The sequence below is a fragment of the Nuphar pumila genome, chromosome 1 (genome assembly GCF_984573655.1).
Source record: "Nuphar pumila chromosome 1, dmNupPumi1.hap1.1, whole genome shotgun sequence".
NCBI classification, from domain to species: Eukaryota; Viridiplantae; Streptophyta; class Magnoliopsida; order Nymphaeales; family Nymphaeaceae; genus Nuphar; species Nuphar pumila.
In genome coordinates, this window is record NC_143249.1 from 41,181,966 (window position 1) to 41,209,555 (window position 27,590).

The 27,590-nt window shown below is 40.0% G+C and overlaps 1 protein-coding gene across 2 annotated transcripts in view; it reads right to left on the minus strand.

The window, feature by feature from the left end:
- Positions 1 to 27,590, minus strand: part of LOC149848793 (Mitochondrial substrate carrier family protein) — a 124,936-nt gene that overhangs the window by 15,826 nt on the left and 81,520 nt on the right. For both annotated transcript variants that reach the window (XM_089997497.1, XM_089997505.1), the window contains exon 5: positions 5,857 to 6,010. In XM_089997497.1, coding sequence (XP_089853623.1) covers positions 5,857 to 6,010 — 154 coding nt within the window. The remainder of the gene's footprint in view (positions 1 to 5,856; positions 6,011 to 27,590) is intronic.

Below are 27,590 nucleotides of genomic sequence, written 5' to 3' on the forward strand. Positions count from 1 at the left end.
TAATATGCCCCGGCTCATAACAATGATGACATATAATCATTTTTCTTCCACCACTCCCTTGCTTACCAAAATGAGGTGGTTTGTATGTTTTGACATGATTGTCGGGTTTAGATACGGCAAGAACTTCATCAATGCTTTTACCCATATTATGCCTAGTCTCTTCTTGAGTAATCTCGGCAATAGCCTCTTCTAAGGGAGGAAACGTGGATCTATGGAGAAGTGAGGATCTAACTTGTTCAAATTCGGGACGAAGCCCAAATAAAAATTGAAACAATCTATCTTGTTCCATTTGTTTTTGTCTTAGAACCACATCCTCCATAGACACCCATTTATGCTCTAAAAGAGCCAATTCATCCCACAAAAGATTTAGAGCACTATAATAGTCTTGTATGCTCATGTCACCTTGTTTTGTGGTTCTCACTTTTTCTTGCAAAAAATAAGCTCTTGCAAGATCCTTTTGGGTAAACATACCCTTCATAAAAAACCAAACTTCATTTGCCCGGCCGAATTTTGCAATATTTGCACATACCTTAAGTTCAACATTATTCATAAACCATGCTAGGATTTTTGCATGGTTGCTCTCCCAATCTTCCATTTGGTGATGATAATCTTCAATAGCCTTGAGACGAGCATCGCCTTCAAGTACTTTCTCTTGATCTTCTTCCATCTTTGTGAGCTTAAGTTGGGGTTTCGGAATGGTCCCCATTACATAACCCCAAAGCTTCTTCCCTTTGAGATTATTCTCCATTGCGGATGCCCACGTCATGTAATTTTTCCCATTGAGCTTGAATGATAGATCGATCTTGACTTCCATTGCTACAAAATGGAGGTGAGAGAGAAAAAGAAAAAAAAAGTAGAGAGATACACGATTTTACCTTAGAAGATCGTATGGCTCTGATACCATGTAATGAAATATGCGGAAGAATCCAAGAATGCTAAAGCATTCACTATGTCCCACACAGACAAATGCAACAAGCATAAGAGAGGAAATCCACTAAGGGATATACGAAAGGCCTTATAAAAAGGCTACACACATGAAAAATAATATCACTATTATTGAAGAGGAGCTCTCAAGAGCAATACAACATACAAGGGGGGTTCCCCCTATTTATAAGAAAAGGAGACCAAAGGGGCTCCCAATAGAGTCGTTGGGAGCCCCCAACGGTCACAATTGTGACCGTTGGGGGCCCCAACGACTCCATTGTGGGGCCCCTTTTCGGTATCCAAAATACATTTTAAAAAATAAAAAAACAAAAATAAAAATCAGCAAAATAAAAGAAATAAAACAAGTACCCCTATTGGGTACTTGTGAAATGACCATAATACCCCTATCGGGTATTATGGTGAATATACATCTATATTTATATATATATATATAGATGTATTATTACATATGTTTTAACACATGTCACCCCCTCTCCTCTATGACCTGTCAAGGGGTCGGCATGAGGTTGGTGGCTCCTGCCGCCCCGATCTCTCTCTCTCTCTCTCTCTCTCTCTCTCTCTCTCTCTCTCTCTCTCTCTCTCTCTCTCTCTCTCTCTTCGGCAAGGGTTCGTTCCCCTGCCATCGCTCAACCACCGGTGGCTAGGGGCTCGCCCTGCCACCTGGGTGTTCCCGGCAGGCAGGGGTTGGCCCCATGCCGCCTCAATGCTGTCGGCAGGGGATGGCCCCCTACCGCCTCGGTGCTGTCGGCAGGGGCTGGCCCCTTGCCGCCTCGGCGCTGTCGGCAGGGGCTAGCCCCCTGCCGCCTCGACGTTGTTGGCAGAGGCTCGCCCCCTGCCGCCTCGGTGATATCGGCAGGGGCTCGCCCCCTGCCGCCTCGGTGTTTTCAGCAGGGGCTCATCCCCTGTCGCCTCACTGTTGTCGGCAGTCAGGGGATCACTCCATCGCTTCTTTGATTTCTGCAAGCAGGGGCATACCCCTGCCACCTCTCATTGTTTTCGACCGACAGGCAGGGAGCGATGCCCTGCCTAACTTGCTTTTCTTGGCATAATAAATAATATAGCGTTGTATGCCCATACTTTTGCAGACTTCGCATCAAACCCTGCTCTGGCTCCGCGGCCTGAGTCTCGTATCATCTACACTCGTAGACGCACACAACTGCACGACATCCCGAGGTAGGGGAAAGTCGCACGAGGAGTTTGTATAAATGAAATAAAATATAAGGATGTTGAGATAGAATGGTTTATTTTGCATACCTGCTTACCTATAGAATTATATAACTTGTGATTGTCTGTTTTGGATTGTCCTCGTTCTTATTCCTGTGGAATTTAATGCTTGATGTATGCGATACAGGTGGACTCATTTTTTTCAGAAATGCCTATGACTGTGTCTCTGTACTTGCTCACTGTTATGATTTTATTATAAATGTCGTATTGTTATTACATGGTGAATCTTGTCGCCACCCTCAGACAAGCCCTGTAGGGTGTGCGGGTACACGTACCACATTTTGCCTCTTTATGGAAAAGGTGTGAAATTGTGTACAAACACTAAAAGTTTGAGAGGTGTTTCCTTGTGCAGGGCTGACTCCTTGAGAATGAATTTCTGATTATAAAGCTTGTGAGCTAGTTATGCGTTGCTAGATGCAACTACGTGTATCCCGAGTCGGTTACTCAGAAAAAATGATTGGATCCACAGCGATCCCAGGACTTGTCTGAGACTTCCTGTTTCTTAGTAATTGAGCATGCCAAGTATATTACTGATTTTTATGAAATACTGTGATGGGTCATCCATCGAGAAACCCACGAAATTGCTATTGTAATCGGACCTTAAGACAGGTACGGTATAAATTTTACGAGAGGTCATGGAGTACCTTGAAGTGGGCAATCAACACTTTATTGATATAAATGAGATAATGTCGGCCTCCACAGGCCAATTGCTCAAAGAGCAATATATATCATGTATGAACCAAAAGAATCACAAGACATTAAATGTTGTCCTCTCATCGTAGTCGTACCTCTAGGTAGGCACGACCGTACTTTTGGATAAGTACGTCCCATGTGTGTTACGATGTTTGGATGATGAGGTTGTAGCAACCTCGAAGCGTGCATTTAACACAATGTTGAGATCACATAAATGGTGACAACTCGCCTTCACAGGCAAAATGCTTGGGTGGGTCTAACAGACCAAAGCATGTAGAATGGGGCGGCGGTTAAGAAACCCCCGTCGTACTCATTCGACCTTCACGGTTCATCAAGGGAGAGGATGGATGGTACAAAAACTCTGATGGACAGGTTGTTAACAACCACCCCACGGGCAAAAGACTCGGCTTCCTCAGTCATCGAAGTTAGGGGAATTAGGATTACCATAAATTATCCTAGGTGGTAACTCCTAGGTACTTCTGCAGAAGTTGGATGAATCCATAGGCCACAAATGCCTTTTGGGATTTACTCGCTTGGTCACTGGTCGTTCTCTTAGGAGTGGACTTAATCAGTCATCCGGGTTAAAGAAAACACCTGACATAATAAACCCCCAGATCGGACTCTGTTGTTTCTACGTTTCGCGTCTGTGCGTACCAATAGGCCAGTTAATATCAGAACTTAAAGAATATTTCTTTTTAAATAGTTGTAGATGACTGAGACTTATACTGCTTGAAATGTTGTCGATATACCTGTTTCAAACAATAGCTCTTTGCATATGTTACACTTGCTAGAATAGATTACAATTGTACTTGTTATTTTAATGTAATAAACTGTTTATCTCATAAATGTCCTGCTTTATTTTATTCTACTTTATCTATTCGTGCACCTACTGGTTATTATGAAACTGACCCATTTCATAGGTAGGTGATGAGTAGGACTTTACAAGCGGCCGATGGCGTGGTGCAACATGACTCAAGATTTCTCTTCTTTCTGTTGACGTCTTGGCTCTGAGTTTTTGAAGTTTTTCTTTAGATTATTGGACATTGGGAAATTGCTCATTTTGTAATAAACTGTAGATTTTATTAATGATCTATTGCTTTATTTCCTCAATTCCTTTAAGCAGTTGTTCATGTGAAATGATGGTTTTTCAGCTAACGTACCCAGGATTTGTTAACTTGTGCTCCTTTCTAAATGTCTTCCGTTGTCGCTTTTAAAAGTGAAAATTTTAAATCTTTGAAAGGTTTTTCGATAATGTTTTCGAAATCACAAGTTGAAATTTTGGGGCATTACAATTATATTTTAAAGAAAACTAACCATGAAAGTATGTTTTAATCCAAAAAAAAAAAAAAACAGAGCACTTAAATCTAAAATTACAAAAATGTGTTTATAGATGCTTGTAAATGTTAAGCACCTATTTTCAGTAATGAAAATGGTTGGACACTCCTTGAACTACAAGTTGGAGCATCCAGAAGGAAGTTACTAAGGGATGTCAGTATTCACGGAGCACCATGACATGTATACAATTGCTAATAGTGTTTAGGTGAAATAGTTGTAATTTCATCAACAGTATATATATAATCTGACCGTACAGATGTGTTCTACATGCATGATTTTATAGGAATAGACCATTGGATCATTCAATTCCGACACATGGGTAGGTTTTTATAAGGTTTGAAAATTGACAGCTCACAATTTTCATGAATATTCAAGCTGAAATGTTTTTTCATCGTGAAAAAACATGACTAGGTGTTATTTTCTAGCAAATCGACCATGTCGAACCAAGGTTGCCAAACTAGGAAGCGGAAGCGAGAAGCGAGGCATTTTAAAATTTATACGAAGCGGGAAGCAAAGTTTCAATTTAAAAGAAAAATATGAATAAAAAAATAAGCAATATGGAATCAAACAAGAAACAAATAAAAACTAAAATAGAATTGATCATTCTTATATTTCATGATTTTTTTTGTAAGAGTTATTTTTTTTGTTAAAATCTAACAATGATGGTTACCAATTTAAAGTACATGGAAAGTGAGTGAAAGCGTGAGAGAAAATACATGAAAAAGATGAAAAGAAATGTGAGAAAAGTATATAGTATGAATAGACCATGTGTATGAGAAGCATAGAAAAAGCGTGGGGGAATTGAGCTTCCCATGAAGTTTCGGAAGCGAGTATCGCACTTCCAAAGCGAATTTCCGGGAAGCGAGCTTCCCACCTACCTAAGAAGCTTCTGGTAACTCTGTGTCGAACGCATCTGCAGTGTCAGATTTGCGAAAACCCCCATTTACTCATGGTAGGCTCCTAGCTTTAGTAGGCACCTACTATCCAATCCACACACACACACATAAATATATATGTGTGGAGAAATATTGGCTACACCCTAGTCTCTAGAGTATTGTATTCTTTAGCTAAAACTCATAGGTGCAAGCTTTATTTGATGAATTTGACCCCACAATGCATTCGACATGAGCCATTTATTAGGAAATGCACATTGGGTCAAGTGTTTTAACGTAAAAACATGATTCTGCCAATCACAAAAATTTTATGCATTGTGGACCATTGAACTTTGAAGCCCTAAAAAAATCTACTTATATAATGTGATTGGACAATCTAAAACTTGTTTTGCACTAAACAAACCATATAGATCCTGCCCACAAGGTTTGATCCACAAAAAAAAATATGAAAATGTGAAGAAACTGGATGCTTCTAATAGAGGGTAGCATATATAATATATATATAGTCCATCTGTTGTGGTATGCTAATAATTTATATTGGGAAGTTAATACAACAGCATTCACTCAATTAAAGTACCACCCAGTTATGGTGCAAAGAACTAAAAGGGCTGAACTATTCTCAGACCTGTCAACAACAGTATAACTTAATAATAGCATAAACAAAAAGATGCTAGGTAGCAAAGAGAATAAATAGAATAGGGCTACATGATTGAAATAAAGTAGGACCACATGTAGATAAAACAGGAGAGGAGAGAAAGAAACATACTAAGATATTCATAGGTTAATATCATTGACGTTCCCCAGGCTGACATGCTAATAAACCTTGGACCGAAGCCTCTATACAGGCCTTTCCATCCATCTTCAGCAACCAATTTTCTAATAGCTTGTTTGGTTGTTTCTTTCATTTCATCTTCCATTACCTAGAGACCAATAAAAACAGTAAAATAATTTTTCAACACAAAACTAAAACAATAGATCAATACTAAAAGATATATCCTTCAAAATCATCAGACAACAAAAGAAACAAGATCCACCTGTTCAATGCAGATTCTAAATTCAGCACTCAAAAGCATAAGAAATCCACCAAGGAGCAAGATCCACATGATTATGAGTTATGCTTGTGGATTGATGAACTCGAAAATGATGTTGTAGAAATTTTGTTGTCAACCACCACCACCACCACCATACTTGCCATTGTCAACCAGCACAAATGTTGATCTTAAATTTATGCAAGGTTGCTGAGACAAGATTTTCTCCACCATTTTGATGATGAAAAGAAATCCAGAAGTCAGATTCATTGTCTCAAATGGTAAGATAGCAATTGGAACTTGTATCGCTCAGGTGATGATGCAAAAGCACAAGCTATGCAGGTGCGGGTGCGGGTGCGGGTGCGGGTGCAGGTGCGGGTGCGGGGGCGGGGGCGGGGGCGGGGGTGGGGGTGGGGGTGGGGGTGCGGCACTTTCAAAAAACTTGGGTGTGGGGGTGCGGCAAAAATATAATATAATATAATATAATATATATATATATATAAGTTTTAACAGTTAACAACAGTAACACTAATGAAATAAAAAACAATTATCATAATATCATTCATCATGCATGCAATAAATCAAATTAACAATCTATAATTCTATTCTAATGATATGATGCAATCGTCACTCAGATTTTACCAAAAAAACACATCCATGCAGCTGCAAGGACTTTATTAGCATGTATGACTAACAAAAGTTTCTTTCATTTTTGTTCGAAAGCATGTCCTGGCGGTTGCTAGCCACAACAATGTAAAGCAGACATAAACGTTATTATCATCAATCTACATGCACTTCTATTAAAAAAGAGGACCATAAGCACGCTAACAGGGTCAGCCGATTTAGGTATTCTGAACATAGGCAGTTCACGAACCAGGGGAGGCACCTATGATGGTGCCCTGCGAGAAGACAGAGAAGGGAGAATCCGGTGAAGGATGGGGCTCAGCTAGGTCAGCAGGTGATAGCAATCTGTCATTGTCCTCCTGTGATAGGTGGCCGAACGAGAGGAATGAAGGTGGCGACGGGAGATCCAGGCAACGGCGACGAGACACGACAGTACTTCCAATCGTCGCCTGAATGGAGGAAGGGGAAATGAGATGGGAACGGGAAGAATGGGGAAAATAGGAAGGGGAGAAGGTTGTGGTGGTCATGACGGTGGCACACGGTGGTCGGCTGCTGGCCAACATTTGGACGAAAGGGAAAGACAAGAAGGTGAGGGGAAGAGGGCAAACGAGGCTGCGTGAGAGGAAGAAAGAGGAGAAGCGTAGGACAGGTAGGGGTCGGCGATGACACTGCTCCAGCCGACTGCTGACGAGGGAAGGGGAGAAGGCGTCACGGTGGTGGTGGCCTCCAGTCGGCACTCGGACGGAGGGGAAACAAGAAACAGGAGGAAAGAGGGAGAAGAAGAAGGCGCGGTGAGGGTCACGGCGACGGCACTAGACCGGCCGGCATCCGAACGGGGGAGGAAGAAGAAAAATCGCCTTAATCCTCTTCCCCTCAGCCCTTTTCATCAGGCATTTTTTTGTCCAAAAAATGGACACAAATGACCCTGGGTGCGGTCAACGCACCCAGGGTCTCGTTGACCGCATCGGGTGCCGCACCCGCGTCGCGTTGATGCGGGTGCGGCACCCAGTTTGCCGAGTCCCTATGACTTAGAGCACAAGCAATTAAAAGATGCATTGTTGATAAATGGTAGCAGGATAGGTCGTTTCTTTTTTGGCAAATACTGAGGCAAGTTGATAAGCACAAGCCTATGCTTAATAAAGTATATGAATTATGATATAACACGATTAAGAAAATTCAACTGTAATCTTTGTTGAGAAGCAGTCTACAATTCTATGCAATTAAGGGTAGTTTGGTAACTATTTAATAGGTCTGGTCTATGGTATTTATTTATTGTTTCAAAGGGCGTTTCAAAGGGCATTATTGTACATACTTTATTGCTGGCTAATCTCTCTATTTAAGTGAGATTAGCCCTAATGAGAAAATACAATTTATTCTCTCTCTCTCTCTCTCTCTCTCTCTCTCTCTCTCTCTCTCTCTCTCTCTCTCTCTCTCTCTCTCTCTGTGTATGTGTGTGTGTGCCGACTTCAACATGGTATCAAAGCAGGTTGCAGATCTGGACGTGTGATCTGATCCAGTTCCTCCTCCTTTGGAGGTAGCAACCTAGTTGCTCAACCCATCTGTAGCAACTAGGTTTATGCGTGGGAGCAGGAAAAGTTTTTTTTTTCGGTCTGCAACTTGAATCTGATGCCAAATTCTTGGATCTGACGTCAGGATTTGTTCTCGGTGTGTCATAGAGGATAGATTTGCTGTCGACATCAGTGTGGAGGCCAGTCAATAGATGTAAGTATGTCATTTCTGCGTTGTGGTCATCTGATCTGGGTGTCGATCTGAGGTTGAATGATGCAATTTTTTTATTCAAGTCTGCGTTCAGTTTTGGGTTATTCCAATCTACTTGTCGTGGTTGTGGGTTTCATGTTGCGTGTCGCAGCCTTCCTCTTTGTGATCTAAATCAGATCTGTTGGGTCGATGGAAGTGTTTGTGGGTGGTGTTTTTAAATATGACAATGGAAGTTGTCGATCGTGTGGAAAATCAGATTTGATCAGTGTCTCTTAAATCTGATCAGATCTATTAGTGTTGAAGTTACAGATCGGTGTGGAAAATCAAATTTGATATCAACGTCTCTTAAATCTGATCAGCGTCTCTTAAATCTGATCAGATCTATTAGTGTTGAAGTTGCATATCGGTGTTGGTCAGATACATAGTCATTGGTGGACATCTCAGATCGGAGTTCAAGGTTGTGTTTTAACTAAGCTATAATTGGTTATTGGCTGAACCCTTTCACAGAATAGTATATTTTTTTGCGACAGACTGTGTGTGTGGGAGTGTTGCGGTAGGCCTGTGTATAACTGTTTAGTTATACACCGCCGGTCCCAAGCCCGGATAAAGGAGGAGGGTTGCGGTAGGCCTGTGATAGCCAGCATAAAAACTTTGTCATACCCTATAAAAATAAACCAATATGAGAATTTCGTTGGGGCGTTCCCTACTGAGCGACGCGCTATACTCTCTAGGCCCGGAGGCAGTGATAAATGGGCAAGGGTTGCTAGGTCGTCGCCCAGAAGCGACGCGTCACACTGGCGTCCGGGTGTGGTGTCAAATAGGCAAGGGTTCCCTCACTTTGTTGGACGGGTGAGGGTAAAGAAGTTAGTCCAAGACCATAAAATTAGGTTAGCCACTTGGAACATAGGGTCTTTAACTGGTAAGTTGGTAGAGTTAGTAGATGTTATGTGTAGGAGAAAGATTGATATTTTATGTCTTCAAGAGACCAAATGGGTAGGTGAGAAAGCAAAAGTGATAGAACCTTGGGGATATAAGATTTGGTATACAGGAATAAATAGGAATAGGAATGGAGTAGGGATTGTTATGAGTCGTCAGTTTATAGATAATGTAGTTGAGGTCCGTAGGAAGGGTGATAGAATTTTACTTATTAAATTAGTATTAGGTACGGATATTATTAATATTATTAGTGTTTATGCACCTCAAGTATGTTTAGATGATTCCATTAAGCATCAATTTTGGGAAGATTTAGATGAAGTAGTACAAGGGATATCTTATGGAGAAAAGCTTTTCATCGGCGGTGACCTTAATGGACATGTAGGCATTAGTAGGGATGGATTTGAGAGTATCCATGGAAGCTATGGTATAGGAGAAAGAAATGAAAATGGAGAAAGGATTTTAGATTTTTGTTTGTCCTATGATATGATCTTAGCAAACACTTGGTTTAGGAAGAGGGAGTCTCACCTAGTAACATTTAAAAGTGGGGTTAATACGAGTCAGATAGATTTTTTCCTACTTAGAAAGAGAGATAGGGGTTTTTGCATCGATTGTAAGGTTATACCAGGAGAAAGTGTAGCTACACAACATAGAGTCTTAATTTTAGATCTTAGAATTAAACAATGCCGCAAAAGGGATAGACATAGGATAGATCCTAGAATTAAGTGGTGGGCACTGAAAGGAGCTAAACAAGGAATGTTTGTAGAGCAGGTAGTTAAGGAAGTTGATTGGTGTCTCGAGGAGGATTCAGAATCAATGTGGAATAAGATAGCGGGTGGCATGAGAAAAGTGGCTAAGGAGGTATTGGGTGAGTCTAAAGGCGGTGCACCACTAGGTAAGGATACATCGTGGTGGAACGAGGATGTCAAATTAGCTATTAAGGTTAAAAGAGAGTGTTATAGAAATCTAAGTAAGAGTCGTGATAATGAGAATTTGGAGAAGTATATGATAGCAAAGAAGGAAGCTAAAAAAGTTGTTCGAAACGCGAGGGCTAAGGTATATAAGGAGGTTTATGACAAGTTGGATACCAAAGAAGGCGAGAAGGATATTTATAGGCTTGCAAAGATGAGAGATAGGAAATCGAAGGATTTGGGTATGGTTAGATGTATCAAAGATGAAACACAAAGGGTTTTAGTCAAAGATGAGGAGATTAAGGAGAGATGGAAAGATTATTTTGATAAGCTATTTAATGATAGTCATGCTCAAGATCTTGGAGACTTCTCCATTCCTTTTCATGAGATAAATCGTGACTTCATGCGCAAGATTCAAAAGAAAGAAATTGCAGAGGCTTTGAAGAAAATGAAATCAAGAAGGGCAGTTGGCCCAGATGGTATACCTATCGAGGCTTGGAAATGCTTGGGAGAGAAAGGTTTAGAATGGTTGACAAATCTTTTTAACTTGATTTGGCGAACAAATAAGATGCCTAATAAGTGGAGGAAGAGTACTTTGGTACCTTTATATAAGAATAAGGGTGATATACAAGATTGCACAAACTATCGTGGTATAAAACTCATGAGTCATACTATGAAACTTTGAGAGAGGGTGATTGAGTCTAGGTTGAGGAAGGTTGTCACGATATCGGAGAATCAATTTGGTTTTATGCCTGGAAGATCAACTATGGAAGCTATACATCTTCTTAGACAACTTATTGAAAGATATAGAGAGAGGAACAAAGATTTGCATATGGTTTTTATTGATTTAGAGAAGGCATACGATAGAGTACCTAGGGACGTTCTCTGGTGGACAATGATGAAGAAAGGTGTTTCTCTCAAGTACATTAGTATAATTAAAGATATGTATGAAGGAGTAGTAACCAATGTCTGCACTTGTGGAGGGGTGACAACCAATTTTCCGATAACGGTTGGGTTACATCAAGGATCTGAGCCCTTTCCTATTTGCGATAGTGATGGATGAGCTTACGAGATCAATTCAAGAAAATGTACCGTGGTGTATGTTGTTTGCTGATGATATTGTTTTGATTGATGAGTCTAGAGCTGGGGTTAATGCTAAGTTAGAATTATGGAGACAGACATTGGAAGCTAGAGGTTTTAAGTTGAGTAAGAGTAAGACTGAATATATGGAATGTCGGTTTAGTAAGCAACGAAGTAGTGATGGGAGTGTAGTGAAGCTTGGTGAGCAAGAAATACCGGTGAATGATTATTTCAAATATTTGGGATCCATCATTCAAAAGTATGGAGAAATTGATGGAGATGTAAATCATAGGATAAAGGTTGGGTGGATGAAATGGAAAAGTGCAACTGGAGTGCTGTGCGATCGTAGAATGCCATTGCGGTTGAAGGGAAAGTTTTATAGGACGACTATTAGACCTGCTTTACTATATGGTACGGAATGTTGGGCTGCCAAGAGACATCATATTCAAAAAATGAGTGTAGCTGAGATGCGGATGCTTAGATGGATGTGTGGAAATACAATAAAAGATAAGATTCGGAACGAGGAGATACGTAAGAAGGTAGGTGTTGCACCCATTGAGAATAAGATGCAAGAGAATCGTTTACGGTGGTTTGGACATATTCGGCGAAGGCCTAATGATGCTCCAGTTAGAAGGTTGGAGAAATGGGAAAATATATTAGTTAAAAGAGGTCGGGGTAGGCCTAGGAAGACTTGGATGGAGATGATAGGAAAGGATATGAATGCTTTGAACCTCACCGAGGACATGGCATTGGATAGAAATGATTGGAGGAAAAGGATTCATGTGGAAGACCCAAAATGAATTTCTTTTTTGGTTCATATCGCTGACCCCAATTGTTTTGGGATGAAGGCGTAGTTGTTGTTGTTGTTGTTGTACTGTGTGTGTGGGAGTGTCTGTGAAGTGGAACACATCTATTGTCCAATCTCATGGCTGAAACGTAGAAAACAGAATTGAAGAACGACTCAGAGACTGATTATAAAGCTTTTGCTAATCCATTCTCCTATGGACCATCTGTAAAGCTTGATGAGACCAACTATGCTAGATGGTCTCGTACATTCATGATGTCTATCTCAGGGCATCGCAGAAAACATATTTTGTTAGAAAGTGAGCCTAAAGACAAAACCGGAAAGTATGCGACATGGGAAGAGGACAATGATATTGTCATGTCATGGATTATGAACATTGTGCAATCTTTTGTCGTTGATGGGCTAATTTATTACACAACTGCAAAACAAATGTAGGATAATTTATGAGATACTTACTCGCAAGAAACTAATGTAAGTCGTATTCTTCAAGTGAAACAAGAGATCTATCAATTGCAGCAAGGAGAGCAAACTCTAGCCCAGTACTATGCCTCTGTAAAAGCAGCGTTTGAGAGACTAAATGCACATAGACCATTATGTTGTAATAAACAGAGGTTACACCAGGAGCACACCATGGTCGCGCGGTTCCTTACTGGCTTGTCAACTGAATTCTAAATTGTCAAAGTTCAGATGTTGACGGGCTCAGATGTTCCCACTCTTGCTGAGGCATATAATCGGCTGAGCAGGCTTGCCATGTCTCTTCCTTCATCCCAGTCGGAATAACAAACCTCTGCTCTGTCTGTCTCCTATGGTTGAGGCCGAGGTTCTATTCCTAATACACGAGGTCGTGGACGTGGTCGAGGCACAGGAGGACGTGGCAAGCTCCAGTGTACCTACTGCGGGAGATTTGGGCATTTAGAAGATAGATGCTTTGACAAGAATGGGCGACCTCCTGCACATTCAGCTAAAGTAGTTCCTACAGCTCAAGTTGCCAAACCCAAGTCTCCCGCTGATCCTCCTAGTGATTCGGTTACACTCACTCGTGCTGAGTATGATGATTTGTTGGCACATCGTCTATCTAGTTCCCCCGTAGTTGATGTTGCATGTTATGCAAGTGATGCTTTATCTTGCCAAGGTAGTAGGTGAATTATTGATTCAGGGGCATTTAGGCATTTGTGTGAAAATGCCTGTGATTTTTCCAATTTGGATAGTGTTGCTAACCATAAAAAGGTAGTTCTTGCCGATGGAAGTTCCTCTCCCATTGTTGGCCAGGAAAATATTTCCATCTCCCCTACTCTTCAATTATCAAATGTCCTCCATGCCCCTTCATTCCCTCAAAATCTGTTATCTGTTAGTCGTGTTGCAAAAGAATTGAATTGTAAAGTAATATTTGATCCTGCCTGTTGCACTTTTCAGGACTTGCTGACGGGAAAGACAATTGGTGGAGGCTATGAGGAAGGTGGAGTCTATTATCTACATCAACCAGTTGGATTTGTTCATTCGGCAGTTGAGTCCTCCGCTAGTCCGTTGCTTTGGCATCATCGTCTTGGTCATCTCCCGTTGCTTAAATTGCGTAGAGTTATTCCTCATATCTCGTCGTTCACTACCCTGTTGTGTGAAAAATGTCAGCTTGGGAAGCATCATAGGAGTTCATTTCCGTCTAGTCTGAGTCCTTCAAGTCAAAATCTGTTTGATCTTCTTCATGTTGATGTTTGGGGTCCAAGTAGAATTCCTAGTCATTCTAAGTGTCGTTATTATTTAGTCATTGTAGATGATTTTTTCAGATTATCTTGGGTATTCTTGTTAAAAGATAGGGATGAAGCCCCCATTATTCTTAAATCTTTGATTATTGAAATAAAAAATCAGTTTAATTCTTGTGTCAATGCTCTTGAATTCAAATCCTCTGAATTGTTACAATTTTACAAAAATCTTGGAATTCAACCTCAAACTACTTGTCCTCATACCTCGCAACAGAATGGAGTAGCGGAGCGCAGACATAGACAAATTCTAAATGTTGCCCATTGCCTCATGATCCAGTCTAATATGCCTGCGTCTTACTGGGGAGATGCAGTTCTAACTGCGGGATATCTAATAAACCGTATGCCTTCAACTTTTGTGGGGGATCGTATTCCCATTCAAATTCTTAGATCGGAAGCTCCTCTTTTCCCTATCTCTCCAAAGGTATTTGGTTGTGTGTGCTTTGTTCATAAACTTGATCCCAATCGAGATAAATTGTCCCCCCCCAATCTATGAAATGTGTTTTTGTTGGGTATCCCAAGCAGCAAAAAGGATATCGTTGTTATGATCCCATATCCCAGAGCTCATGTCAGTGCGGATGTTTCCTTTTTTGAGTCTATCCCATATTTTCTAGTACTTCTCTGAGATTACATGTCAGTCAAGGTGATTCATTTCCTCTTCTTGTTCCTCTTTTTCCATCAGAGTATGTTTGCCCTAAGCCTCTTGTTCCAAGTCCGACTTCGTCTCGTTACAAAAATCCTCCCGTGGTGTACACCCATCGAGCTCCACCCAACTCTATGCCTTTGCCATCAGTTTCTCCAAAGGTGAGTGTCCCTAACCTTGCTGGCGAGCTTATTGTTGATAGTGATTTCCCTATTGCCCTTCGGAAAGGAAAAAGGCAGTGTACACTTCATCCTATTTCTCGGTTTGTTTCCAAGGCAAGACTTGGTGTTAATATGACGAATTTTGTATTAGCATTATCTGTTGCATCAGTTCCTCTCAATCATCATCAAGCTCTTCTGAACCCTAAATGGGCGCAGGCCATGCGTGATGAAATGGATGCACTGCTTTCTCGAAAAACATGGGACTTAGTCGATCCTCCACATGAGGCTGATATTGTTGGTTGTAAATGGGTCTATACTATTAAGTATAACTCTGATGGCTCGATTGAAAGGTTTAAAGCCCGCCTGATTGCTAAAGGCTATACTCAAACCTATGGAGTGGACTTCTTTGAAACATTCTCTCATGTTGCTCGCCTTGGGACTATTTGTCTTGTTTTGTCAGTTGCAGTGCACCATGGTTGGTCTCTATGTCAGCTTGATGTGAAAAATGCTTTTCTGTATGGAGACTTGGAGGAGATAGTTTACATGCAACAACCTCTGGGGTTTGAAGTTCAGAGGGAGTGTCAGAAGGTATGCAAGTTGAACAAGGCAATCTATGGTCTCAAACAGAGTCCTCGTGCGTGGTTCTCCAAGCTGGCTGAAGTCATGTCAGCATTTGGGTTTGCCCGATCTGCCTCTGACCACTCTCTTTTTATCAAAAAGACTTGTACAGGAATTGTGGTTATTATAGTATATGTTGATGACATTATTTCACAGGAAGTAGTGAAAAAGACATCTCTGAGACAAAGTTCCACCTTCAGAAACACTTTGTGACCAAGGATCTGGGACCACTCAGATATTTCTTAGGCATAGAGGTCGCAAGGAGTAAAGGACTCGTTTTGTCACAGTGAAAATATGTCTTTGATCTGCTGAAGGAGACAGGGATGTTAGGTGTCAAACCTGCAAAGATTCCTATGGATCCTAAGACTCATCTGTTTGATGAAAAATCAGAGTATATGGACAATAGCCGTTATCGCTCCTTAGTTGGCAAGCTATTATATGTGACTGTAACCAGACCCGACATATCTTTAGCCATGAGCAAGATAAGTCAGTTTATGGACAAAACTACAAAGGCCCACTGGGAGGCTGCAATGATGATTCTCAAATATCTAAAGTTATCTCCTGGTAAAGGACTAGTTTAGACAAAATCCTTCTCTAGATGTTACTGCCTACTCAGATGCAGATTATGCAGGGTCGGTTATTGATAGAAAGTCGACAACTGGATTCTGTGTGTTTGTTGGAGGAAATCTCTTTACTTGGAGAAGTAAGAAACAAATTGTTGTTGCCAGGTCAAGCGTTGAGTCAGAGTATCGGGCTATGGCTCAGATTGCTACAGAGATGATGTGGGTTAAATCTGTGTTGACTGATCTCCAAGTGAAAGTCTCATTACCTATGGAGATGATATGTGATAATAGAGTTGCTACTTATATTGCTAATAACCCAGTGTTTCATGAAAGGACAAAGCATATTGAGGTGGATTGTCACTATGTACGTGACCTGGTACAAACTGGGTACATTTGTACCAAGCACATACCTTTAGAGAACCAAATTGCAGATGTCTTCACTAAACCCCTAGCTAGTTCAAATTTTTCAAAATGTTGTGACAAGCTAAACATTATTGATATATATGCTCTAGTTTGAGGGGGAGTGTTGAGAAGCAGACTACGTTTCTATGCAATTAAGGGTAGTTTGGTAACTATTTAATAGGTTGGGTCTATGGTATTTAGTTATTGTTTTAAAGGGTATTATTGTACATACTTTATTGTTGGCTAATCTCGCTATTTAAGTGAGATTAGCCCTAATGAGAAAATATGATTCATTCCTCTCTCTCTCTCTCTCTCTCTCTCTCTCTCTCATGTGTCGACTTCAACAATCTTTAAGCATGATCAAGAAGACCTTCTAGATGATGAATCAGATTTTTTCAATCATATGCATGATAGAAATCGTGGATTCCATTATTCTAGCACAAGAACAAAAATAGAATAGGAGAGAGAACGTGGTTGTTGCAGAATCCTCAATTAGGGATATGCGTATTAGGCATCTCATTAAGTATAAGGTAATACAAACATTAGGGTACAAAAATACCCTTTACATATAGACTTAAATACAATTGAGTCCATCAGTTATGTGTAATATAATAAACTCGGTTTGGGTCTGGATCGGAGATCCAAACCCAGATATATGAAGTACGACTTCTTTTCACCCTCCCTCAAGTTGTACATGGTTTTAAACCATGAACAACTTGTCTTTTAACATCCAAAATATGTCCTTGATCAGTCCTTTTGTAAACAAGCCAGCAACTTGATCAATAGTTCAAACAAATTCAGGTTCAATTTCCTTTTCTTCCACCTTCTTTCTGACAAAATGTTGATCTATTTCAATATGCTTAGCTCGGTTGTGGTAGATGGGATTAAAGGACATATCGATGGCACTTTGATTGTCGCACAAGAGAAGACAATGAGAGACCGATTCTCCTATTTCAGTCAACAGGTGTCTGATCCATGTTACTTCAGTTGTGGCAGCTGCCGTTGATCTATATTCAGCTTATGTACTTGATCTAGCAATAGCCTTTTGTTTCTTACTGCTCCAGGAAACCAAATTTAGGCCAATGAAAACACAATAACCTGAGACTAACCTGCGCTCATTTGGATCTCCTGCCAGTCTGCATCTGTGTAAACAAGAAGTTCATGTGCATAATACCCATTTATGTTCTTTCTATACAAGAGTTCATCTCCGATAGTTCCCTTTAAATACCGAAGAATACGCTTCACAGCTTCCATATGCCCAACATGTAGTTCATGCATAAACTAAGATATTTAATTAACGGAGTAGACAATATCAAGCCGAGTGAAGGTGAGATATTGTAGCATCCCTACTATCCTGTGATATTCTGTAGGGTCCTCATACAGATCTCCTTCTTGAGAACGCAGTTTCTGATGAAGAATGTTGAGTCTGCCTAGAGGTTTGCAATCTTTCATACCTGCCTTGCTGATAATATCAATAGTATATTTGTGTTGAGTGAGAGTCATGCTGTCAACAGTCATGTCAACTCCAAGAAAATATTGCAACTTACCTAGATCCAAATCTGTGATTCAGGAGCTCTTTGACCTCATCAATATGTGCATTAGAGTTACCTGTAATGATAATGTCATCTATATCTTTACATTTGAATATGAAAAGAGAATGGTCAAGAAATGACCGACTGAAACCATATTTCTCTACTTCGAGAGAGAAATTGTCAAACCAAGACCGAGACGCATGCTTCAAACCATATATAATCAACATGCATAAGTATTCTTTGGAGTACCCTTCTGCATATCCAATGGGTTGTTTCATGTATACTTCCTCTTTTAGATTGTCATGCCGAAACGCATTTTTGACATCCAATTGACTAAGTGTCCACTGGCGCTCAACAACTAATGATAATATAATTCTGATGGTGCCCATTTTTATAACCGGACTGAAAGTCTCATCATAATCTTGTCCTTGCTCTTGTCTGAAATCCTTTGCAACCAATCTCGCTTTGTATCGTTCAATAATACTATCCGGTTTGTATTTTATTTTATACACCCATTTTGACCCAACAACATTTCTATCATATCCCAAGTGCAACATTCATGGAGTGCCTTCATTTCTTCATTCATAACTTTGATCCACCTTTTTGAACTTACGGCTTGATAAAATGATGTGGGTTGGACTTCCTTAGCTAAAGAGGTCAGAAAGAGTTGAAAGTCCATTGTGAAATTTTCATAACTAACCCACCTTTCAATCGGATGCCGAGAGCGAGTAGATCTTCTGAGGTCTAGAGATGGAACATAAGCAGAAGAAAAGTTTATCTCCTGATTAGAGATAGAAGGGGCTTCCTTATCTCGTCGAGTTTAAACAATGCCTTTATACCTTTTGGGTGTCAAGATTGGTTCAGCTCTCATGCTTTCTTGGGTCCTCTGTTCAACATCAAACATGGTTTCTTCATTCCTTTGATCACATTCTGGAGGACAAGTGTCATCAGTATTGGAAAAGAGGTCAAAGTTCATCCAAGGATGATAAACCTCAATTTTAGAAGTGTCAACATAATGATCAAAGTTTAATTCATCGAAAACAACATTCTTGGATATTTTGATGTGTTTACTCACAGGATCATAGCATCTATACCCTTTATAGTCGTCAGCATATCCCACGAATTTGCACTTCAAGGCCTTATCCTGGAACTTGTGCCACATTGAACTGTCAACATGAACGTAACATATACAACCAAATACTCACAAATCATGATAGTTTTGATGAACTCCATGCAAAGAAAAATAGGGTGCTTTATCTTCCAGAATATTTATGGGCAATCGGCTTATGACATAGATTGTTGAATGGAAGGCTTCTGCCCAGAAGGTAACTGGAAGTTTACTATCATGCATCATGCTCATTGCACTCTCGACAATATGGCGATGCTTTCGTTCAACAATCTCATTCTGTTGAGGTATATGAGGATAAGACACTCGCCTACTTATTCCATTTGTTTAGAGAAAATTAATAAAGTCATTTGAAGAGAATTCACCCCCTTCGTCATATTGGAAACAAAGAATAATTTCAGAGAATTGATTTTAAATAAAAGAATGAAAATTCTGAAATAACTTGAAGGTTTCAAATTTACATTTCATAAAAAAGATCCATGTATAACGAGAATAGCTATCAACAAATATGAGATAATATCTAATTCCAGACATAGAGGGAACTAGAGCAGGACCCCAAACATCAGAACAGATAATTTCAAACGGTCTTGAAGCTCTTTTATTAATAGAATGAAATGGGAGAACATCACTCTTACACTGAAAACAACTAGAACATTTTTTATCATCAACACTTAATCTTACACTTGACTTGAGAATAAGACTGCTTGAAACAAGTTTTTCAATAAAACGACGGCTACAATAACCTAAACGACCATGCTAAAGATTTGGCTTGACACATTCAGAAAGAGTAAAGACACTCGTAGGAAGTACTGAAGAAGATGATGAGGTGAGCTTCAAGGTGGAACCAACAGGCTGAACATGAGTGGAAGGATTCTCTTGGAAGACGTACATGTTCCCTCATTGTTTTCCTTCAGCAAATGTTTCCCTTGTGTGAAGGCCCTTGACACGAACAGAAAAATGAGTAAACTCAACTGAAGCATTAATATCATCTACAAGCTTAGAGACAGAAACAATATTTTTTTTATGTTAAGAACATGAATGACATTTGAAAGACTGAGCAAAGGATTGAACATAGGAATGGCAGAGTTTCCAATGTGGAAAATATGGTGATGAGACCCATCTCCAGTGACTATATTATTTCTACCAACATAAGGAACTCAAGAGCTTACCAATATCACCAGTAACATGAGTGGTTGCACCAGAATCAACATATCAAGTGCCCTGATCATTCTGTTTTAAATTCAATTCAGCTAAAGCAGATAATAACAACTCCTTGACTTCTCCGCTATTCTTCAATTTATCTGTCCATTTTCTTGTCTCTGATTGCTTTCCTCTATTTTGAGGATTAAACCATCAATTAGCTTTGATATGCCCCCTTTTGTTGCATAGAAAACAAGTAGGTATTGTTCTTTGCCTCTGCAAATTAGGGGGAATATTGGGTGTAGGTAATATTCCACGACTCCCTTGTCCATTCGTTTCTTGGCCCCCTTTTTCTCGAAAATCATACCTACCGCGTCCTCGCCCATAAGCAACCCCTGTGGCAAGAACGTCTTGTGCTCCAATGTGAGTGTGAGTGTCTTCAGAAAATCCCTTCAAAGTCATCTCACACTGTAAGAGCTTGACACGAAGATCTTCAAATGTAGGTAAATCTGGTAAACACAATAAGTAACCATCATATGATAATTGGGTCCCAACCCGCTCAAAGTTTGTTGCACCATATCTTTGTCACTAATTGTGCATCCCACGATGGCCCATTGATCTGTAATAGTCTTCATTTTGTTTAAGTACTCTATGATATTCATAGAATCCATCCTCAGCATTTGAAACTCCTTTAAAAATAGTACTCTAGCCTAAGAAACTTGAGAATATATCTGAACAAGTCGATGCCATAACTGCATAGCTGAACATGAAAAGAAGTGTATTCCCCTTGTTACGGGTCACGGGTCTGGAGATCCAGACCCGTGATCATTAACTTCTCAATAATGGCACTGTGTAATTTACTTTATTGTAATGAGGGTACTTTAGTACCCTAATCTTTGTAATAGTATGTTAATATAAATGAGTTTATACAGCAGCCGACCCTAAGATTCGAGGGTATCGATTTTTTTCTCTGCAACTTCTCTCTCCCTTTCTCTCTCTCTCTTTGTTTCTCAGCTCTCACGCATGGAAGGACTTGAATATTGAAAATCTAACATGGTATCAGAGCCACGCTTCAGCTGAAACTGGAATCGATCTCAAAGTCATTGATCTGAATTAGTTTCTGAAAAAAAAAAAAAGTTACAGAAATTGTAGACAGATTGTGCTGAACACACTCTTAATATTGTGAAACATGGATTCACTTCCTAGTCAGTCGGTCCTTTCTTCAAGTTTCCTCAGTCAACTCGTGTCTGAAAAATTAAACAATGGTAACTTCTTGACTTGGAAGAGGCAAATCATACCTTTCATTAGGAGTCAGGATCTTTCTGGACATCTGGATGGATCTATTTCAGTTCCTCCTGAGTTCATATCACGAGAAGAAAGGGACAGCAAAGGGGAATCTACTACAGTATATGTTAGAAATCCTGAATTTGTAGCTTGGATGAAAAGAGACCAAGCGCTAGTTACTTATATTGCATCTACACTATCACAAGAGGTACTTGTAGCCATTCCAGATGATTGCACTGCCATGCAACTTTGGAACAGACTTGTTCAGACATACTCACAGGTTTCTCAGGCCAGGATTATGTTTCTTAAAAGAGAATTTCAAATGTTAAGAAAGGATTTCATGACCATCATGGAATACTTGAACAAAATGAAGGTTATCACAGATCAACTAGCAGTTGTTGGAAGTACAGTAACTGATAAAGATTTGGTACAGCAAACCCTCAGTGGATTGGGACACGACTATCATATGATTGTTACTTCCTTGTTATGTTTACCTGAGCTGCCCAACTTTGAAGATCTGCGTGCAAAATTGTTACAATATGAGATGAACCTAAAGGGATTTTCTGAAGAATCACCTATGCATACTGAGGCACAAGAAGTTCTTGCTACAGGGGTTACTTATGCACGAGGACGAGGAAGCTATGATATCAAGGGAAAAGGAGGACAAGGGAGAAGTGGTCAAGGAGGTCGTGGATTATTGCCTACACCCAACACATATACCAATCCACAAAGACAGAGGCCAATTCCTACCTGCTTTCTGTGTAATAAAAAGGGGCATATCAAAGCTAATTGATGGTTCAATCCCCTAAATAAAGGAAAATTAACACAAACTGAAGCAAAAAGAGGCACATACATTACAAGGACCAACGGAGAAGTAAAGGAGTTATTGATGTCAGCTTTAGCAGAATTAAATCTGAAACAAAATAAGCAAGGTACTTGGTACGTGGACTCTGGCGCAACGACTCACGTTACTGGTGATGCCGGTAAGCTCCTAAAACTTGTTCCTTACATTGGTAGAAGTAGTATAGTTACTGGAGATGGATCACACCACTCTGTCTCTCATATTAGAAACTCCATTATACCCTTGCCCGAATCTTCCATCAACCTTTCAAAAGTTCTTTATGCTCCTAATATCAAGAAAAACATTGTTTCAGTTTCTAAACTTGTTGATGATATATGTTGAGAGTAAGAGGTTTTTAGAGGTTATTTGAAATTTTAAGTTAATAAGGGACGTATATGTAATTTTTCCTTTTTAGCATCTCTCTATTTAACATAGAGAGTAGCCCTAATATGATTCACGAGTTCTTCTTTTCTAAACAGCCGTCTCTCTCTCTCTCTCTCTCTCTCTCTCTCTCTCTCTCTCTCTCTTTCTCTACCTAGGGTTCGGTGCTTCTCAAATATTCTTGAACATGGTATCAGAGCACTGATCTCGGGAGCGTGATCAATCTGCAATCGAGCTACACCAACGAAAAAAAAAACATTGGAACCAGGTGTGTATTATAATTTTTTTTTGTAAGATCTGTCATCAGGTCTAAGAGACATCGTGGGTGTGTGCCTTCAAGTCTGGCTGCCGTAACCCTTGAGCCCTCGATTTCCACCATCGAGTTTCACCAATCTTCTTTGAAACAGCTGTCGTGATTTTTGGGTTTGGGAGCAGCGAAAATCTCTTTTCATATGCTGTTATTTGTGATCGAGCTCGAGATGTGCTGATGCTGTTTTTTTTTTGTCCCCTAAAGTAATGAGATTCCTCTTTGTGGCTGTCGTGCTTTATTTTTCTAGGAGCATCAGCTGTCGTGATTTACAGCACCTGTCAATATGATTTCAGATGTCGTGATTTTGTTTTATGCTGTGAAAGAAGCATGTTCAGTTGTGTTCAAATCGTGGAAGCATGTTCAGTGAGTCTCTGCTGTGTTAAAACAAAAAAAAAACAAAAAAAACAAAATTTTTCTTGTTTATGTGAAAGTCATTCTGCTGACGTGGGATTCTGTGTTGGGCAGCATGCGTGATTTCTTGCCGTGTTGGAAAATATCCATGTTTATGTGCTGTGTTGAAACAAAAAAAAATGTCCCTGGTTATGTGAAAGTGTTTCTGCTGTCGTGGGATTCTGTGTTAGGGCAGCAGGCGTGATTTCCTGTTGTGTTGAAAAATGTCACTGGTTATATGAAAGTTTTCTGTTGTCGTGGGATTCTGTGTTGGGCAGCAGGCGTGATTCCCTGCTGTGTTGGAAAATATCCATGTTTATAGGTTGTTGTCCATTATTGTCTTTACATTCTGTGTTGGGTACAACTGCTGGTTGACATATTGGCTGACGCGTGATTCAAATTTTTTTTGTTCAAGTGAGTGTATTTGTTTCTTTTGCAGCTAAAATAGTATAAAATCTTCAGTATGGCTGAAACTTCGAAGTGTGATTCCAAAATTAAACATATTGGGGAGTATAAGGCTTTTGTCAATCCCTTCTCGTACGGTTCTTCTGTAAGGTTGAATGAAACTAACTATGCCAGGTGGTCCAAAACTTTTATGATGTCGGTATCTGGACATCGTAGAAAACATATTTTGTTGGAAGTCGAACCCACTGAAAAAGTGGGAAAATATGTTACTTGGGATGAAGATAATGACATAGTTATGTCATGGATCATGAACAGTGTCGAACCCCATATTGCAGATGGTTTAATTTACTATAATACAGCCAAACAGATGTGGGACAATCTTCGAGATACGTACTCACAAGAGACTAATGTGAGTCGTATCCTGCAAGTCGAACAGGAGATATATAATTTACAGCAGGGAGATCAGACCTTGGCCCAGTATTATGCCTCTGTCAAGGCTGCGTTTGAAAGACTCAATGCTCACAAGCCTCTTTGTTGCTCGAAGCAAAAGGATCATCAAGAACAGACTATGGTTGCTCGGTTTCTTACAGGTCTATCCTCAGAATTCTCTGTTGCAAAAGTTCAAATGCTGACTGGATCAGATGTACCTACTCTTGCTGATGCATATAATCGTCTGAGTAGACTTGCGATCTCTCTTCCACAATCTCAACCTGTGACTCAGTCATCTGCCATCTGCTCTAGTTGTCTCCTCTGGTTATGGGCGTGGAAATCTTCAAAATTTCAGAAGACGAGGTCGTGGACGAGGTATGGGAGGCAAAGGAAAGCTTCAATGTACATTCTGTGAAAAATCTGGACATCTAGAAGATCGTTGCTGGGATAAGCATGGTCGGCCAACCAGTTCTTCATCAAAGCCATATGCTCTTAAAGCAAATGTAACTACACTTGAGGCAACAAATGTACATGATAATATCTCTGCAAGTGACAGTATCACTCTTAGTCGAGCTGAATATGATGAGTTGATAGCTCTTCGCCCCTTGAGCTCCGCCCCTCCTGCAGCCGGTGTTGCCTACTCAACAGGGAATCATCTTCCTCCAAATGACAGTAAGTGGATTATTGACTCTGGTGCATCCAGATACTTGTGTGGAAATTCACTTGTTTTTTCAAATCTAAAGGATATTAATGTTCATCGAGGAGTCTCATTAGCAGATAGGAGTTCCTCACCGGTTGTTGGTCAGGGAAACATTTCTATATCCTCCTTCTTACAGTTGAAAAATGTTCTTCATACTCCCAACTTTCCTCAAAGTTTACTCTTTGTTAGCTGTCTTACAAAAGAATTAAACTGTAGAGTGATATTTGATCCGATGGGTTGTCATTTTCAAGATTTGCTGACGAGGAAGAAGATTGGTGGAGGCTATGAAGAAAATGGAGTCTACTACCTACATCATTCAATGGGGACTGTTCATGCGGCAGTAGAACACTCATCCAGTCTTGTTCAGTGGCATCGGCGTGTTGGTCATCCTTCATTGTCAAAGCTTTGTTCTGTCTTTTCTCAAATTCCTTCCACTATATCATTTCAGTGTGAAGCATGTCAGTTGGGCAAGCATCATCGAAGTTTGTTTCCTTCAAGTCAGAGTCAGTCTAGTCATAAAGTCTTTGAACTTCTTCATGCATATGTATGGGGTCCTAGTAAGATTCCTACTAGGACTCAGTGTCGATATTATCTTGCTATTGTTGATGACTTCTCTAAGTTGTCATGGGTGTTTTTAATAAAGGAACGATCTGAAGTTCCAAGTATTATCAAATCTTTAATTCTTGAAATAAAAACTCAATTTGAATCTATTGTCAAGATTGTTCGCACTGATAATGCTCTTGAGTTTAAATCAAAACTTCTATTACAATTTTACCAAGATCATTGCATTCAACCCCAAACATCCTGTGCCTATTCATCGCAACAAAATAGGGTGGCTGAGCGAAAACATCGACACCTGCTTGATGTTGCCAGGACCATTATGATTCAATCCAATGTTCCTGCGTTATATTGGGGTGATGTGATTACCACTGCTTGTTATCTGATCAACCGCATGCCTTCATCTTCTGTGGGTGATCAAATTCCATTACATATCCTAAAACCTAATGCCCCACTCTTCTCTTTCTCACCAAAAATATTTGGATGTGTTTGTTTTGTACAAAAACTTGGTCCTGACCGTGATAAATTATCTTCTTAAGCTACAAAATGCATATTTATAGGTTATCCAAAAAATCAAAAGGGATATCGATGTTATGATCCTATTTATCGCCAAGAGTATGTCAGTGCGGATGTATCTTTCTTGGAATCCACTCCATATTTCTCTAGTTTCGGTTCTCTGCTGTAGGTTGGTCCAGCTGACCCTTTTCCCTTACCTATACCTCCTTTTCCTTTGGAATCTGTGTCCTTGGTACCTAACCAAACTTTATCCTCTTCACGATTTAATAATCCTCCATTGGTATATGTATGTAGAGCTCCATCTCTGCCTGTGCCTCCACCATCTTCTTCTCCTGAGGTAAGTACTACTGACAACAGTGATCTTCATGATAATGATAACAGGCCAATTGCTCTACGCAAGGGGACACGACAATGTACCTTATATCCCATATCTCATTTTGTCTCCGATGTTAAAATTGGAAATCAGATGAAAAGTTTTATTTCAGCCCTATCTGCTGAAATGATTCCTCTGAACTATCACCAGGCAGAGCTAGATAACCATTGGAAGCAGGCTATGCAAGAAGAAATGGATGCTTTAGTGTCTCAACATACATGGGATTTAGTTGATCCCCAAGTAGATGCTGACATTGTTGGATGCAAATGGGTATATACAATAAAGTACAAATCAGATGGATCTATTGAAAGGTACAATGTCAGATTAGTAGCAAAAGGATATACTCAAACATATGGTATTGATTTCTTTGAAACTTTTTCTCCTGTTGCACGAATGGGCACCATTCGTCTTGTTCTCTCTGTAGTTGTTCATCATGGTTGGAGCTTATGTCAATTAGATGTGAAGAATGCGTTTCTATATGGGGATCTATTTGAGACTGTTTTCATGCAACAACCTCTAGGTTTCGAGGTTGAGGGGGAGTGTTAGAAGGTGTGTAGATTGAAAAAGACAATTTATGGCTTGAAACAAAGCCCTCGTGCATGGTTTCAAAAGTTGTTTGAAGTGATGTCACGCTTTGGCTTCAACAGGTCAACAGCAGATCATACACTATTTATCAAGAAAACTAACTCAGGCATAGTTGTTATGGTGGTATATGTGGATGACATCATTCTTACAGGAGACGATGTGGAAAATATTGAAGCCACTAAGGCTCATCTTCAAAAACACTTTGTTACAAAAGACCTTGGTTCACTCGGATACTTTTTGGGTATAGAAATTGCCAGGAACCGTGAAGGGATGGTTTTGTCTCAACGAAAGTATGTTCTTGACTTATTAAAAGAAACGGGAATGTTGGGAGTTAAACCAGCAAATATTCCCATGGACCATAAAGTTCAGTTGTTTGAAGAAGGGTCAAAACCGGTTGATAGCAAAAGCTATCGCTCACTAGTAGGGAAACTACTGTATGTAACTGTTACAAGGCCATATATTGCTTTAGCAGTAAGCAAAGTTAGCCAGTTTATGGACAAACCAACTAAGGTACACTGGAATGCAGCTATAATGATTATCAGGTATTTAAAATCTTCTCCTGGAAAAGGGTTATTGTTCAGGAAAGGTGGTAATCTGGAGATAGTGGCCTATTCTAATGCTGACTATGCAGGATCTATAGTGGATAGAAAATCTACCACAGGATTCTGTGTGTTTCTGGGAGACAACCT